Source organism: Pinus tabuliformis, chromosome 8, assembly GCF_031772625.1.
Source record: "Pinus tabuliformis cultivar Carrire ecotype Pingquan chromosome 8, CPIR1, whole genome shotgun sequence".
Taxonomy (NCBI): Eukaryota; Viridiplantae; Streptophyta; class Pinopsida; order Pinales; family Pinaceae; genus Pinus; species Pinus tabuliformis.
Genome location: NC_142294.1, coordinates 22065236 through 22081930, shown reverse-complemented (window position 1 = coordinate 22081930; position 16695 = coordinate 22065236). Strand labels below are relative to the sequence as shown.

The 16695-nt window shown below is 40.5% G+C and overlaps 1 protein-coding gene across 3 annotated transcripts in view; it reads right to left on the bottom strand.

Annotated features, from left to right (window-relative positions):
* LOC149233950 (uncharacterized) overlaps nt 1-16353 on the bottom strand; it is a 141029-nt gene extending 124676 nt beyond the window's left edge. The window contains exons 1-2 of one of the 3 annotated variants that reach the window (XM_089461076.1): nt 16197-16353; nt 15565-15944 (exon numbers count right to left, since the gene is read on the bottom strand). In XM_089461076.1, coding sequence (XP_089317202.1) covers nt 15565-15708 — 144 coding nt within the window. In that variant the 5' untranslated portion in view covers nt 15709-15944; nt 16197-16353. The other 2 variants (XM_089461078.1, XM_089461077.1) reach the window with 2 other exon arrangements.
* Nucleotides 16354-16695: the final 342 nt, after the last annotated feature.

Genomic DNA, 16695 nt, shown 5'->3' with positions numbered 1-16695 from the left:
TGACCAGTCAATATCTACTTTTGGAGCCATCTTACTTTCAATTGTAATATAGCTAGTCCAAGTGAGACCTTGCTTACCAATTCAAACTACTACTCATGGAGGATTTACTGAAAGGAATTTACCAAGTTACCTTGTGAATAGAAATTGTCTCTCTTCAATTATTAAATAAATCCAGATGGAAAAATGAAAATGATGAAGCACATGTATTGATAGGGATGTCAATTTCTAGTGATTTATACTTTCACCCTCAAGAGATTGAAGCTATATATGCATCTTCACTAAAGCTAGAGACCATGTTTGGTAAGCACAACAAGATTTGATCCCACCAACTTGAAAATCAACTGATTGCTTTGAGTCCTAGTGACTCCTCTTGCATTGAGGATTTTCTATCTAGGTTTAAGACACTTGACTTTTACTTGCAAAATGTCAGAAAAGTTTGAAAAAAAAAGAGAGATAATAAACTCATATATGTTATTCTTGCTATGCTAAATTTGGAAATGCCTATTCTATTTCTGTATGTACTTTTCATTCCACCAAAGAAGCACTTATTAGTTAATGGAGCTACTAACAAAATGTCCTTCTTTGAATATTTTTGTGAATCTCTCCTTGGAGAGCAAGATAATCACTTGCATCTTGGATTGATAAACAATGTACGTACATCTAACAAAGCCTTAGTGGCACAAAATAAACAAATCCTCAGTGGCACAACATAAACAAAGCCTCAAGCATCTAAAGAAGCTATATCCTCACAACAATAAACAAAACAAGGGTCCCAAACCTTCTCAGCAAACTCCTAGTCCCAATTATGATAAAGGAACTAAATCAGAAGGCAAGAAAACTAAAAGACAATGCAATTTTTGTGGGCAAGATGGTCATATGAAGTCTAAATGTTTCAAGAAAATGGAAACCTTAGAAGCGACAATAAAGAAGAACATCATCAATCTTGATACTCCTCCTTCCAACTCTTATTTTCATGGACATGATCTTTCAGCTTCTAGTTTTTCTTTCAATGTAACATCTACTTCTAATGAGTGGCTTATTAATTCTAGAGCAATTTATCGTATGGCTAAAGGATAAAGCCATAATTTTTGTTCTTAATGAATGCAACACCAAACAAACAGTTGTATTTGCTGATAGATCTCCAGGAGTTGTAGGTACTATTACTCACCAAAATGTGGGTAAACCCATAGGAGAAAATTTCTCCTTCTTCGGACAGCCAGTCAGCCAGCAGCCCTACATTGCTTAGTACAGGACATTGTGCTAGGATCCTCCACCATTTGCCCCGGTAAGATACCTCTCACCCATCCGGCATTCCCCTTGAAGGAAGGTGGGTCATCCTTCAGTGGGTACTTTAACCATCTTGCAATCATGTGCTTTTACTTAACATTTCAGGCATCCTAATATGAATAAAGAGGTGATCTAGATGATTGACCAATATTGACTGAAAACTTGTTCTCTCACTTCACCAAGGTTAGTTTTTTACCCTAGTCCAATGGGACCTCCTCTAAGGCCTTAGGGTTATAGGAGGGGCACTACTTGGAAGACTTGAATTGAAGTAGTTTGTACATGATATTCCATACTTGCCACTTTCCATCATTCCCTAGATTTCATCTCCATTCTTCCAGTTTTTGATCATTGGTTCATTGGGATTGGCACTTTTTTATCCTCATCCTTGAGTCTGGGTTGAAAACTTCAACCTAGACATTAATGCAGCGAAAATAACGTTAAAAGCATAAAATGCCCACAATGAAAGAAAAAGAAAGTCAAAATGCAAAATATGGTCCGGACATTAATTAGTGCATGGCAAAACTCCTAGCATGAGCTCTACCCCCATCATTAAGGGATAAATAAATAAATCATTAAAAGCATGTTTGGGCTCCTAAGCTATGCTCCCAATCAAAACATTATCAAAACAAGTAAAAGGTGCACCAAAGGGGTGAAAAAACCAAACCAATAAAAGGGGTAACTCATGCCTCCATGATTGCTCCCTCCTTATGTCAGATTTTTGGTAGCATCAGAGAGGGGTTCTAGTCTCTAAGGTGACAGAGAGACTAAGGAACATGAGATACCAATACCGAAAAATGGTTTCACGAGATATGGCTCTGAAACACCTTAATTAAATTAATTGACTGGATAATTAATACTGGGTTAACTAAAGTGTATTAATTAAAGAGATTGACTTATGCTCTAGAGACTTCCAAAAGTGACTTGGATCATGTCTAAGATGATCTTAGCCATTGATCACGATTAGATCTTGGCCATTGGTGCTCCAGCGAGACATTATAAGAGAAAGTCGATGGGGCTTGGAGAAGAGTCAGAAGACACATCGAATGAGCAAGGGAGCAAGGTAGTGCAAGTTTCCAAGTGCGCAGTATTCATCGAGGGAAAAGCTCAAGCCAGCAAAGCGTCAGTGAGAAGGTTTCTACAAAAATTGGAGAGAGATTTCTAGGGGAGATTTCCACAGATTTCCAAAGTCAGTGGGAAGGTTGATTTCTACTGTAGGAAAGTCGTACCAATGGGTGCGAGTTTCCAGTGCATTGATTGGGGCAGCAAATCGTATTTCCAGTTGTCGGAGATTAATTCCATAGGATAGAGCGAGTTGCCTAGTGCAGTACTGTTAATTTTAGGTATGTTCTATGCTTAGAGCAATTTATTTCAATTTTCACAATTAGCTCAATATATTTTCCAGATTAGCAATCACATTAGCATAATAGTAAATTGTAGATAGAACATAAACATAAATCGCAAAAGACAAGCCAAGACAAGGGGACACAAGATGTAGCACTAGCCAGGGACAAACTCCAATGTGGGGAAACCCTTGATCAATTCTTCTTATATGTTCTTCAATAGTTCAACAAAGAGAGAGATAGTACATTTACAACAAAAGTCAACACTTTGACTTATCTGAATAAGAGCATAGATCATCTCTAAGAAGATGATACATGAGGTAGTTGAACTCAGTTGAAGACATGTTGCTTCAACTAATTCTCCCAGGTGACTCTATCACCAAGCTGCACCTATCATTGTGTTGCTCCTCATTGTCATGTTGCACCCATGTGCCACTGCTGCACCATGTTGCCACACTGCTGTCCCATGTGGTATGTTGAACCATGTTGTCATATAATATGTCTCATGTGCTTGCAGCACCATGCTTGCCACTACTATCCCATGTGTTTGTTGCACCATGCTTGCTGTTGTCCCATGTGGCATGTTGTACCTTGTTGTTGTCCTATTGAGTTTGCAACATCATGCTTTGCTGCTGTCCCATTGTAGCCTTGCTGCCGCATGTCATTACAACTGTCCCGACTCCCAATTGTGCCTTTGCTTCCATGTCATAGCTACTGTCCCAATTGTGCCTTTGCTGCCATGTCATAGTTGTCCCAATTGTGTCTTTGCTGCCATGTCATAGCTGTTGTCCCAATTGTGCCTTTGTTGCACCATGCTAGCCATCCATTGTTGCTCCTATGATTGCTTGTTGTCCCACTGTTTGTTGCACCAAATGTCATGCCTAGTTGTCCCATTTATCTAGCTGCCAACATACCATACATGTATGTACTAGCTAACTATTTTGAGGTCAGTTTGGTTGCAGCAAACTAGGTCCGGTTAGGGCACACAATAGTCCTTAACCAGCCTTCTTTTTGTGCCCAAAAATACTCCCAAGAGATGTGGTTGCCCTTCTTGGAGGGGCCGAGGGTGGCTGCTTCAATTTTGGGCTGCCCTAGCCCATGTCTATCCTTCGGCCTGCCTGTAATTTACAGCGGCACCCTACAGCAAGACTGTGTAGGGTTGCGGCTTCCTTTCCATGGATCTGCACCCCTCCAATGTGCCCTCAAAACAGTCCTATGATTGCGGCTCTTCTAGCAAGGGAACTCAACCCTCCTTCACCCAGAAACAGGCCTTAAACTAATAGCGTTTAGCCCTTAAGGGCTTGGCCTAGCACACCGCATACTTGACCTCCATTAGGGCAACTCGGACCCCAAAACAGTCCTCCTATTCCATGTTGTTCCAGCCTCCTAATGTTGCGGCTAGGGCATGTTATATCCCTCCTTGACTGCGGGTAGGTACAGCTCATTTAGGGCCTCCTCTATAGCGTTATTTCTCCATCCTAGAACTATGTTAGGGCATCCTCCTTAGGACTGCATTAGGGCTCGTAGAGGACAGCATGTAGACCTCCTTCCCTCCTGCGTTTTAGGGCTACCCCATTTCCCGGCTCATTGGCCAGATGAGAGGTACTTCCCATGAGTCCCAGACTGCATGGGTAGGATGCCTCGACAGGAGAACCACTCATCTTGTCCCTAAGTCGCCACGGGGTATCACAGGGGAAGGTTGAGCCATTCACCCTGTACACAACGCATCATTAGGGGAGGGTGAGTCGCCCTATGGTCGCTTGTTGCTCCAAGAAGTACCCCAAGCCCCGCGGAGCTCCCAAAGCTCAATGCATGCATCATGCAGGACCCTCATAAGAAGGTCTCTCAACGACTCCAAGTCGTTCGAGAAAGTCACAAATTTGACCTTTCCCGGGGCTTTGACAGAATGTCTGCGACCTGTACATCAGTCTCAATAAGATGGAGCCTCCTCGCTCATCAACGTACCATATCCCAGATAAGGTAGTATCTAATGTCTATATGTTGGGGCAATTATAGAATACGAGATTCTTCATTAGTCAAATCCCCCTCTGGTTGACAGAAAAGATCACGGTGGTATCCATCATATGTACAAACAACTCACTAAAGAGCTTCCGCAACCAGGCAGCTTCACACGAGGTCATACTCTTAGCTATGTATTCGGTCTCATCGGTGCTCAAAGCAACCGTCTTCTGCTTCCTGCTCATCCAGGATATCGAGTAGAACCCAAAGAGAATCAACACTCAGAAGTGCTCTCCACACTGCCTACCCAGTCAGCATTCAAATAATCATGCAGCTTCATATTTCCGGCAGTGTATCTCAATCCATGAGAGATTGTGCCCCAAAGATATCTGAGAAGATTCTTGGCACCAATCTAGTGAGGCTCAACCAAAAATATGAGCCCAACATGCTAACTGCAAAACATATATCTAGACGGAAGTTCACCAAGAACATCAATGTGAATGAGTTTATGAAACTCAAAGGCATTTCCCAAATCTAGTCCGACATCACTACCACATTAATTTTGAAAGTTAAGCTCCATCGAGGTAATCATGGGCTTGCAGTTCACCATTCCAAATCCAGAATCCAACTCCCTCTTACTTTTGCAAATGAGAGGGTCTGCACCTGTCAAAAAGAGGTCATCCTCATAAGGCGCCAATATAAGAGGTCTATCATCCACAACCTTCAAGCATTGGTTTGGATCGGCTTCACTCCTAGTGAATCTCAGCTTAATTAGACAGGTATCAATCCTCTCATACTACGCCCGGGGTGTTTTGCTTCAAGCCATAGAGGGCTTTCTTCGACCTGCATACATGAGATTTTCGATCATGAATCTCAAACCCCTCGAGTTGTTCCGAACCTGTGGACCTGCTCCATGAGGGGAATGGTCCCCTTGTAAAATTTTCCTTCGGTACATCTCAGACGTGTACCTTCATGCTCCTTTTGAATTCAGGCATCCTGTCACCATCTGACTCACATCGTGTAGGGCCCCATAAAGTAGATCTTCGGTGCGATAAATGAGATATGTCAATTGACATGATCCCCAATGGACCATCCTGCAACTTGATACAAATTGCCAACCCTGAACCCATGAGCAAAATCATCTTTGAAATTTTCATTTTCAAACATGTACCTTTCCATTGATGAATGCCACCCTGAAACCTTTGACTTCCATTGCCGAAATGGACACCAGGTTCTTCTTGCGATCAGGTACACAAAAGAGATTCTTGTAAATGAATCGAGTTACCCTCATTCAATTGAGGGGTAACATTCCCTACACCCTTTCCGGGATAGGTGGCATCAGCTCCAAGTATCATCCCACGATTGTTTCCATCTCTACTAAATTAGAGAGAGCACCCTTCTATCTGATGAAGTGCCTTGAAGCACTACAATCAATAAGCCAGATTCCCAAAGAATTTGAAGGAGAGGGCCAATACAAGATAACGCTTCTTTATCTTATCAGAAACAACATTTGATTCTTCATACCTAGGGTTCCCTGCTTTCTTTGAAGATTCGGTTGTTTCCTTGATGACCTGCATTACCTATCATTCCTCTAATCATTGAAGATGTCCCTGGAATGATTGTTATCTTCATCAAGTGATGTGTCCATACCATTTGGACACTCCTTCGTATAATGGTTGAACTTATTGTAAGCAAGGCATCTGCCTTTCCTTCCACCCTTAGATTCGGACTTCTCATTGAAGTATCTTTAGGTAGGCCATCAGAAGCCTCCACTGCGCCATTCTGATAATATTCTCTGCTGCGGCTTCACACTTGATGAATTTGAAGAGGGATGAGGAATCCATTAAGCCTTTTGTCCTTTCACAACTATCTTCAGTGATTGCTCTTTCACTCTTGCTTGGGCTTTGTCTTCACCTCAGCTCTGATACCATGTTAATTTTAGGTATGTTCTATGCTTAGAGCAATTTATTTCAATTTTCACAATTAGCTCAATATATTTTCCAGATTAGCAATCACATTAGCATAATAGTAAATTGCAAATAGAACATAAACATAAATCGCAAAAGACAAGCCAAGACAAGAAGACACAATATGTGGCACTAGCCAGGGACAAACCCCAATGTGGGGAAACCCTTGATCAATTCTTTTTATATGTTCTTCAATAGTTCAGCAGAGAGAGAGAGATAGAGATAGTACATTTACAACAAAAGTCAACACTTTGACTTATCTAAATAAGAGCACAGATCATCTGTAAGAAAATGATACATGAGGTAGTTGAACTCAGTTGAAGACACATTGCTTCAACTGATTCACCCAAGTGACTCCATCACTAAGCTGCACTTATCATTGTGTTGCTCCTCATCGTCATGCTACACCTCATCGTGCTGCACCATGCTACACCCATGTGCCACTATTGCACCATGTTGCCACACTGTTGTCCCATGTGGTATGTTGAACCACGTTGTCATACAACATGTCTCATGTGCTTGCAGCACCATGCTTGCCACTACTATCCCATGTGCCTGCTGCACCATGCTTGTCATGCTTTCCCAATGTGCTTACAGCACCATGCTTGCTACTGTCCCATGTGGCATGTTGTACCTTGCTGTTGTCCTATTGAGTTTACAGCATCATGCTTTGTTGTTGTCCCATTGTAGCCTTGTTGCCCCTGTCCCAATGGTGCCTTTGTTGCCATGTCATAGCTGCTATCCCAATGGTGCTATTATAGATCTAACCCAAAATATATGTGAAATAAAAATAAACCCAAGAATAACAAAATCTGAATATAGAAATTATTCACTTTATTGATCAAAACCCTTAAGGTAGAGCAACACCATACACTCACTCCTTAAGGAAGGAGAACACTCCACAAGCCATATTCCCGTTCATACAATAATTCCTTGACATCCCTCCATGTGGAGTCTCTAGCCTCTATATAGGCCTCATACATACAATACCATGGGTCATTACCATGATTCTCTCATACCATCGAACTAATACCATGGGCCCATTACATTATTACTAACTACTTGTGGTCCCTTACATGATATGGGTTAACCACTTTATTTATTACTATGGCTCATCCCATTATTACATTATTCCCTTGGGTACCTCCCTTTGTACCCCATATTATCCCCCCTAGGTATATAACATTCCACCCCCCTTAGCATGTTTCGTCCCCGAAACATGGGAAGAACACAAATAATAAGATCTACTCAAAAAAGTAGTCCACTGGTACCATGCACGTGCATCTAGCCATCCAAGAGAAAGGTGAACCCTCGATCTTGCTAGTGCCTCGCTCGCTTGAGATGGAAGTTGACCGTGGCAGCTCTTCTGTGTTGATATGTAGTAGGTGGATCTTCGCTCTTCTCTATCTGTCCTGCAGGGGTTGTTGTCCTTGTGGCTAACTGGTTGCCATCTTGTTGGTTGTTGTTTTCTTGCAGGGTGATGTGGGTGATGATATGTTGAAGTTTTAACCCACGGTGTCTTTTTCTTTAATTCACCCCTTACTGGAGCCTAACTGTTATCTGGTGCATGTTGTGGTGCCTGTTGTGGTATCTTATCTTCCAATATTACTTCAACCACTGAGCCCTCATCTGATGTATCAGCACCGATAACCTTTTATGCTTCAGCCTCTGTTTGTGTTTGATTGTCGATCATCACTGGCTCATCATCTGATATGTCAGTCCCTGGAACATCTTCTGCTTCAGCCTCCTTGGACTCTACCTGTTTATTAATGGAAATATCCTGTAATGTAATTTTCTTCTTTTTATACCAAAGCTTTAGGAATTGCTTCTGCACATTAATATTGATAGTACCCACTAATTCCATCCAAGGGTATCCCAAAACAACATCCATGTTATCCATATCTGAAGTATAAAAATCACCATGCAACACATACTTATCCATTGAAAGCTTCAAATCTTTATAAACTTGCACATCTTGTGTGTTTTCAATGTGTTTTGCTGGCACTTGTAATTTTTTTGCCAAGTTGACATTTATGAGATTTTGCTTGCAACTCGGATTTATAGACACAATGATTTTCTCCTTCTAAATCAATCCATGAACCTGCAATAAGGATATACCAGTAGGAAATAACCCCACATGTTTCCCCTTATCTTGTTTTCTAACCTAGGACCATTTTTCTAAAAGAAGTTCTTCTAGTTTTTCGTGAGGAAGTTTCGCCACTGAATCAGCAACTGAGTCCCATCATGTAGCAGCTTCATCTTTTAGATTAAATAGCAGGCGACTTACCCAAAATTGTTTGCGTCGAGATTTGTGATATTCTATAAATTCTTCAATATTAGGACCTTTATCATTCCCTGTAAAAAAATTCCTTGCTAGAAGCCATCAAAGTTTCGAAAAAAATTCACTTACTTGGCGAAAATTTGAAATTGTCACAGTTTAGTCAATATTGCTCAGAATCCCTATTATGCCCTGTTTTCGAAAATGGAACAACCCTTCTACATCTGCCCATGTGATAGAAATCTCGATCCAGGCACTGGAATTTCAGATCTCCACTACAACTCTACCGCCGTCACCAAAAATTATGAAAAAAAAGAGCTGATTTTAAATTAGCGATATCTCCCTCATCCGGACTCCGATTCTACTGATTTTTTTTAAATTGGGTATTTTTTCACAAAGAATCCAGATCTACAATTAGATTTTGCAGATCTTGCACTTGGACGTCCAGATTTGTGCCGCAAACTCGCTGGCCCGAAAAATTGTCTGCAACACCACTGATTTTTAAATCAGCGATATCTCCTTCATCCGAACTCCGATTCGGCCAATTTTTTTTGAAATCGGGTATTTTTCACAAAGAATCCAGACATGCAATTAGATTTTGCAAATTTTGCCCCAAAACATACAGATCTAATCTGCAAACTCACTGCCCCAGAAAGTTCCTGCAAGCAAAAAAAAAAATCTCCACTTTTTCCCAAGAAAGTGCTCTAATGCCACTTGTTATAGATCTAACCCAAAATATACGTGAAATAGAAATAAACCCAAGAATAACAAGATCTGAATATAGAAATTATTCACTTTATTGATCAAAACCCTTAAGGTAGGGCAACACCATACATTCACTCATTAAGGAAGGAGAACACTCGACAAGCCATATGCCCGTTCATACAATAATTCCTTGACATCCCTCCATGCGGAGTCTCTAGCCTCTATATAGGCCTCATATATAATACCATGGGTCATTACCATGGTTCCCTCATACCATCGAACTAATACCATGGGCCCATTACATTATTACTAACTACTTGTGGTCCCTTACATGATACGGGTTAACCACCTTATTTATTACTATGGCCCATCCCATTATTACATTATTCCCTTGGGTACCTCCCTTTGTACCCCATATTATTCCCCCTAGGTATATAACAGGTGCCTTTGTTGCCATGTCATAACTACTATCCCAATGGTGCCTTTGTTGCCGTGTCATAGCTGCTATCCCAATTGTGTCTTTGCTACCATGTCATAGTTGTTGTCCCAATTGTGCCTTTGATGCACCATGCTAGCCATCCATTGTTTCTCCTATGATTGCTTGTTGTCCCACTGTTTGCTGCACCAAACACCATGCCTAGCTGTCCCATTTATCTAGTTGCCAACATACCATACATGTATGTACTAGCTCACTGTTTTGAGGTCAGTTTGGTTGCAGCAAACTAGGTCTGGTTAGGGCACACAACAGTCCTTAACCAGCGTTTTTTTTGTGCCCAAAAATACTCCCAAGAGATGCAGTTGCCCTTCTTTGAGGGGCCGAGGGTGGCTACTTCAATTCTGGGCTGCCCTAGCCCATGTCTATCCTTCGGCCTGCCTGTAATTTATAGCGGCACCCTACAGCAAGACTGTGTAGGGTTGCGACTGCCTTTCCATGGATCTGCACCCCTCCAAAGTGCCCTCAAAACAGTCCTATGATTGCGGCTCTTCCAGCAAGGGAACTCAGCCCTCCTTCACCCAGAAACAGGCCTTAAACTAACAGCGTTTAGCCCTTAAGGGCTTGGCCTAGCACACCGCATACTCGGCCTCCATTAGGGCAACTCGGACCCCAAAACAGTCCTCCTATTCCACATTGTTCCAGCCTCCTAATGTTGCGGCTAGGGCATGTTATATCCCTCCTTGACTGCGGCTAGGTACAGCTCGTTTAGGGCCTCCTCTATAGCGTTATTTCTCCATCCTAGAATTGCGTTAGGGCTTGTTGAGGGCAGCGTGTAGGTCTCCTTCCCTCCTACGTTTTAGGGCTACTTCCTCCTAGATTTCTCTCACACTAAAACCCAAGACAAGTGGAGAGAAATCAAGAGAGAAGTGTGTGTGAAATGACTCTCAAGTCATCTCCTTTTATACTAAAACGTTGAGCACATGTGGGGTTTATCTGGTTGCTAGCCAACCTTGACGAATTGTCTATTAACACAAATAAATTCATAACTCCGTGAACACTTATCGAAATCGGATGATCTTTAGATCAATCCTACACCTCTTGATGGGAGAGATCCAAGAAAACTAACAGCTTCCATAAATAAGATGACCCGCATGGAGTTTGGCCCTAGTTGCCAATTTTAACAAGTACAAAATCCCCAAAGGAATGCAAGATCAACAAAATCTTAATTTCCAGCTAGTGTGTATTTCCCGCGACAACATTTTTTGTACACATTTACTGGAGGAGGCCGAGTTTGATTTTGCAGGGGAAACAGACAGTTTCCAAGTCAATCTGCTAGTTAGAGTGGAGGAAAATTTTACAGAGCTTTGCCTACTATGTACACTCTAACTTGTTGAAGATAATAAAATATAAACCCTCTTCTGCTGCAGCGGTTTTCCCTTCGAGGTTTTTCCGGAGATGTTAGTCCAAATCATTGGTGTCATTTTACGTGTGCATTATTTCTCAGTTCCTGATTTATTTTCCGCAACGTTTATTTTAATTGTGAAGATTACAGTAGTGCTCTATTTGTTATTTGCCATTAATTAATAACAGAAGACAAATAAACTGCACCAATTAGAACAATAGTTTCCAGTTTATTGCAATCATGGATTTTTCACACATTATATCTATACACTCAAGATGATTGACCTCCATTAGTTGCTTTCATGGTTGTGGCACACCTTGTCTCGAAGTCCTTCCCCTCTATTGCCACTATTGTCACAAGCACCTATGGATTGAAGAGTTGACCTAGTACCTATCACTTCCCTTTAGGGGCTAGAAGCACCTAATAGGGTTGACCATCTAGCTATCCCTAGCACAAGAAGTGAACACTTTTACGAGACTTGGTCTAGTTAGATATTTGAAGGTGATCTTAGTTTGAAATGTTATTATCCCCCAAGCCATTTTCCACCTTCCAAAGAACAATGATGACCTCACATATGCAAGATTGCCCCTCCAGACCAGAGCGTTGGGCACTTTGTAAACTCCACAGGATGATTAACACCCTAGAGCACCCTCAGATGTTGAAATGATGAGCTCCCCTTGCTTGGTGTGTGGATTTGCTTGATGTTGAACCCAGCAGGCACAGGACGCCTCCAGGTTGGCCTTGACATTGTTTGATGGGTGTTACTTATTTATTTCGGAGTCCAAATGATGATGGCCATCCCTATGATGACAAGGGAAGACTTGTACTCAGCCTTAGAGCCCCAAGCTAGAGAGAGTACATACCACATCACCCATCTAGCCCTTGAGAGCGTGACATAAGGCACCTAGAGCATGGTGTTTGGACATGGAGGCACTTTGGGGCACTTCTTGAGGCTTTTTCTCAAGATTTGGAGTCGATTATGGTAATGGAGCATCTCCTTAGCCCATTACACAGTTTATTGTGGCATTTATTACTCAAAAAGGAGATGATGTCATGCTTGTGGAGGAAATCAACCCACAGATGTGGGCATTTAAGGCATTATTTTATGGTTTTGAGCTATGAGGTTGACTTGTAACCTCTTGTCTTGTCAAACACTCAAAAGTAAACTTGTTTTAGGGCTTGTAGACTTATTTATTTTGTAAAAGTAAGGGGATAGACCTCATATAAGTAGATCCCTCCATTCCATTTTATTATCATCATAGGTGAATTTGGCTTCCTTAGAGGAACTGGGATTTGCCTTTGTTTAACTAGCTACTTGGCACAATGTCATTTTTATGAAGCATTTTTATATTAGAGATTGATTTTTGCATTGGAAAAGCCTTTTGGAATTGAAAGAAGAGTATCTTGGTGAAATTTGTAAGTTTATTCTTGATTTTGCTATATTTTGCATGTCGATGAATTTATACTAGGGGTTCTTAAGTGTTCCATGTCTAAATACATATTGTTTATTGGAAATCTTGGTGAAATTTTGCATGCTAAAAATTATTCTTCCTTGAAACTTATAGAAGAACTCCTAGGGGACATCCCCTGGGAGTTTCACAAAAAGGAAAATAATTTTCCCCCTTACTCCAATCAAATTTCATCTTCCTTTTAAATTTGTTCTAAATTCCATTAGCCCTTGTAGGATTAGGCACTGGCCAAGGTTGTGTTGATCAAAATCCATCAAAACTTAAATTTTTCCTTTTCTTTACGTCTCCTAGGCTTTTTAAGGCAAGCTGCTAGGGTTTCCTAGGGCCAAATTGTCACAAAGTTGAGCTTCAATGGATCGTTGTCGATGAAAGTCCAAGGTTTAGCCTCTTAAACTCTTAAATCACAAAATATAGCATTTATAACAATTAAACTTCCCTACTTGGGGTTGATGTCTTTTCTTAGCTCATTTCTACCGTTGAAACCCTAGTCCTTAGCCAAGCTTCAACTTGACGCCTATCTAAGGATTCCCATATCCCTTTGCTGACTGAAATTATTGAGGTAACCCTTCTTTGACTTTTGCAAGTTTGGATATTCCTTATCATTGCCTATCAATAAGCCCTAACTTGTAGTAGTCCTTAGCTAGTCCAAGTTTAGAACATGTGTTCCTTTATAAAGAAGATTTGAGTCTATTTTAGCTTTAAAGTATCTTTCCCTAGGCCATTCTTATAGGTGAATACAAGGAAGTCTCCCTTGTGAAATTCCACTAAACAACAAGAGGAAGGTTGCTTACGACCTAGGTGACAGAGGCAATCCTTCCTCATTGTTGCCATAGTGTCTAGTCCTTTCTCGGTGAGTCCCCTCCCTAGGCCTATGAGATTCTACAACAACAGGTACAAGGCTCCAGAACAATTTACCTAGATAATAACCACTTTAATAATGTATTATGTCGCCCTAGTGTTTCCTACAACCTTCATCCATTCACATGAAACCAAAATAACTTCACCAAGTTTAATCAAAGACTTAAAGAATCCTAAGCATATATTAGCCACTAGAATTGTTGATTATATTACCAAGTCATATAGATTTAACAACTTTGGGTCATCATCTCTTCAATTTTTATTGTTCATATCAATGACATGAGAAAACTTAGAGACATGCAGTTTGGTCATTTAAACTACTGCTCATTGCAACAACTATGTGAAAAGAATACGGTGATTGGTCTTCCTGTCGTTTCTTCCAAAGATTGTGTTCGTTCTAACTCTGTTCTTGACAAACTTCATGGAGTCAATTTTGATGAATGTGCCTCTTGGCAACCACCAACCCCTTTGCAACTTATTCATAGTGATTTGTGTCGTCCACTAACACTTCCTTTGGCTTTTTTAATGTGGATATTTTTGTTGTATCATTTTGTAATCATATCTATATTGATATACGGTAGCTATAGTTTCAAGCTTTGTTTCACAAGTACCAGTCCCAAGGGTTGGAAATCCATAACCATCATTTCCCTTACCTTGGAAAATTTTGGAGCATATACAAACACTCGAGTACCAGGAGCTTCACAAGGGCATTCCCATTGAGGGGTAGTTGCTCCCAATACTATTTTGGTGGCACTACAAGAGCTCACAAAAGCTCCTTGCCTGATGAAGAGCAACTGCAATATCCCAAAGGAGAAAGAGGATGAAGATGATGCCTTCAAAGTCTTTGAAATACTCTATTTCTGCTTATATTTTATTATGCCACATTTTCTCATTCTATCACTTCTTTGCCCTTTACTTGTTGGAAGTTGTTTTAAATGCAGCAGGTATTTATTTTAACCGCATCAAACTGTCTGTTCGTAGTTTCTCACTGAATCATGGATGTTCTAACAGTTGTTAATGTTTATTGAATAATGGATGGCAACATAATTAGTTAGTTGGTATTAGCATTATATATAAGTTATTATATTATCTTCTATTTCAATTTTTTTTTTATTTCCCTCATTTCCTTTTCTTTTCTTTTTTTGGTTTGAATTTTCTTTAAAATATAATGTTGCTGCTTCCTGCAAATTTGGGCAAAGCTTTTAGCTGAATACCCACGCTTTGGACGTTCCTGCATTCCAGAATTTGGTGCAATATAGGTTGAAAACGAAGCATTTACAGACCAGCTTAAAAAAATACACAGATTTCCACGAATTTATGAACTGCACAGAGTTCGAGATAAAGCGAGTGCTGCATCACTAAATCTTCTCTGATAAAAGGTTCTTTTTCATTTATGCTCTTAGGTATCTAGGGTTTTGCAGGTTCATTTTTGGTATTTGAAATCGTTGTCATATTTTGCAAAAATTTTGTGGAATCATGGTGTTTATCATAGTTTTGAGGTTCTCGGTTTTCCAGGTTCGTTTTCTGTATTTCAAATCGTTGCCTTATCTTTTAATATTTTTGCGAAATCACGGTGTTTATCATAGTTTTAAGTTTCTCCAAATTAGACAGCACAGCTAGACCTTCTCCCGTATAAACACCATTGCTTATTCAATAACTACAACCATGAGTGGATGCCATATTCCGCGGTGTAAACCACTGGGCATTGTAATATTTTTCCTACATGAAGAATACGCAGCAGCAACAAACGAAATCAAACCCTAGCTTCCTGATTTAAAATCAACACCTAGAAAACTGTCTGCGGTACAAGTAAGGTTTCTTCATTCACTGTGGAAAGAGGTGAGAGAGGTCACGATATCGAACCTTGGGAACGCCGCCATGAGTAAATGCTTCGGCATCCAATACAGTGGGCTCGCTTGACGTGGCTGCTGCTGCTACTGCTGGTTGTGGTGCTTTAACAGCTGTCCTTGTGCGAGCTGTTCTACCTTTGGGAGGATTGTCCGACATTATAATACCTCTGTCACTCCGATTTTCTTTTTTGCTTAACTCGTGATAAACCCTCGGCTGGCTTCTACGCAATTGATCAACTGTAGTTTGGCTATAACGAGCTATAGTAAAAACGCAGTGTTAAGGCCAACTCGAACTCCTTGCGATATTTTCTGTAACTATCCTTAGTTTTAAAGTGAAAGGCAATGATAAAATTCGAGACTGCGGTGCCTTCGAGAGGCTGCTCAACCCTAGTCCTGCACATGAAATATATAGTAGAAACTATGAATTCTCTAACGAACAATTTTAAATTCCCGAAAAATACAAAGCAAAAAGTATAGAATCGATTTAAATAATTGCATTACTTCGTCGTGTTCAACGTGAATTCGCTAGACTTGCTGAACACTGAAATCGCAAATGGAAATAAGTCTACAAACAGTTACATAATTAGACGTTTCTGGTTTGGATTGTTCAGTTCCATCTATGATGTAATTGAAGTAAAGAAATACCTTGCAGAGATATCTCTGGACAATCAGCGACCGTATCCTCCTCCACATCCGAAAATTCGGCAAAGGCAAATAGCCTGTGTCGATGCAGAACCTTCAAATTTACCTTAAAAATCCCGCGAGACCGGTTTCGATCCCCACGTCCGCCACAAACGTGTTTACCATTCGTATGAGATTATAATATGATAAAAATAGTTAATTATTATTATTATCTAATTTTAATGTGATGGTTAAGTCAGTAAAATTGGTGTATAAGATCTTCTAATTTTTTGTGGGACAATCATCTCATTTGCTAAGTCTACGACTTAGGTGTATATATTTTATTTCTCTGGTTTTGAACCTGTGACCTATTAGCAGGAAACACATGCTCTTAACCATTAGCCCCACTCAACATGCTCTTAACCATTAGCCCCACTCAAGTTGTGTAAATTTACTAATCATATACTAGTGGGGACTCTCATAATCAAATAAGTTTACTAGTCATGGTGGGGACAATTTTAGC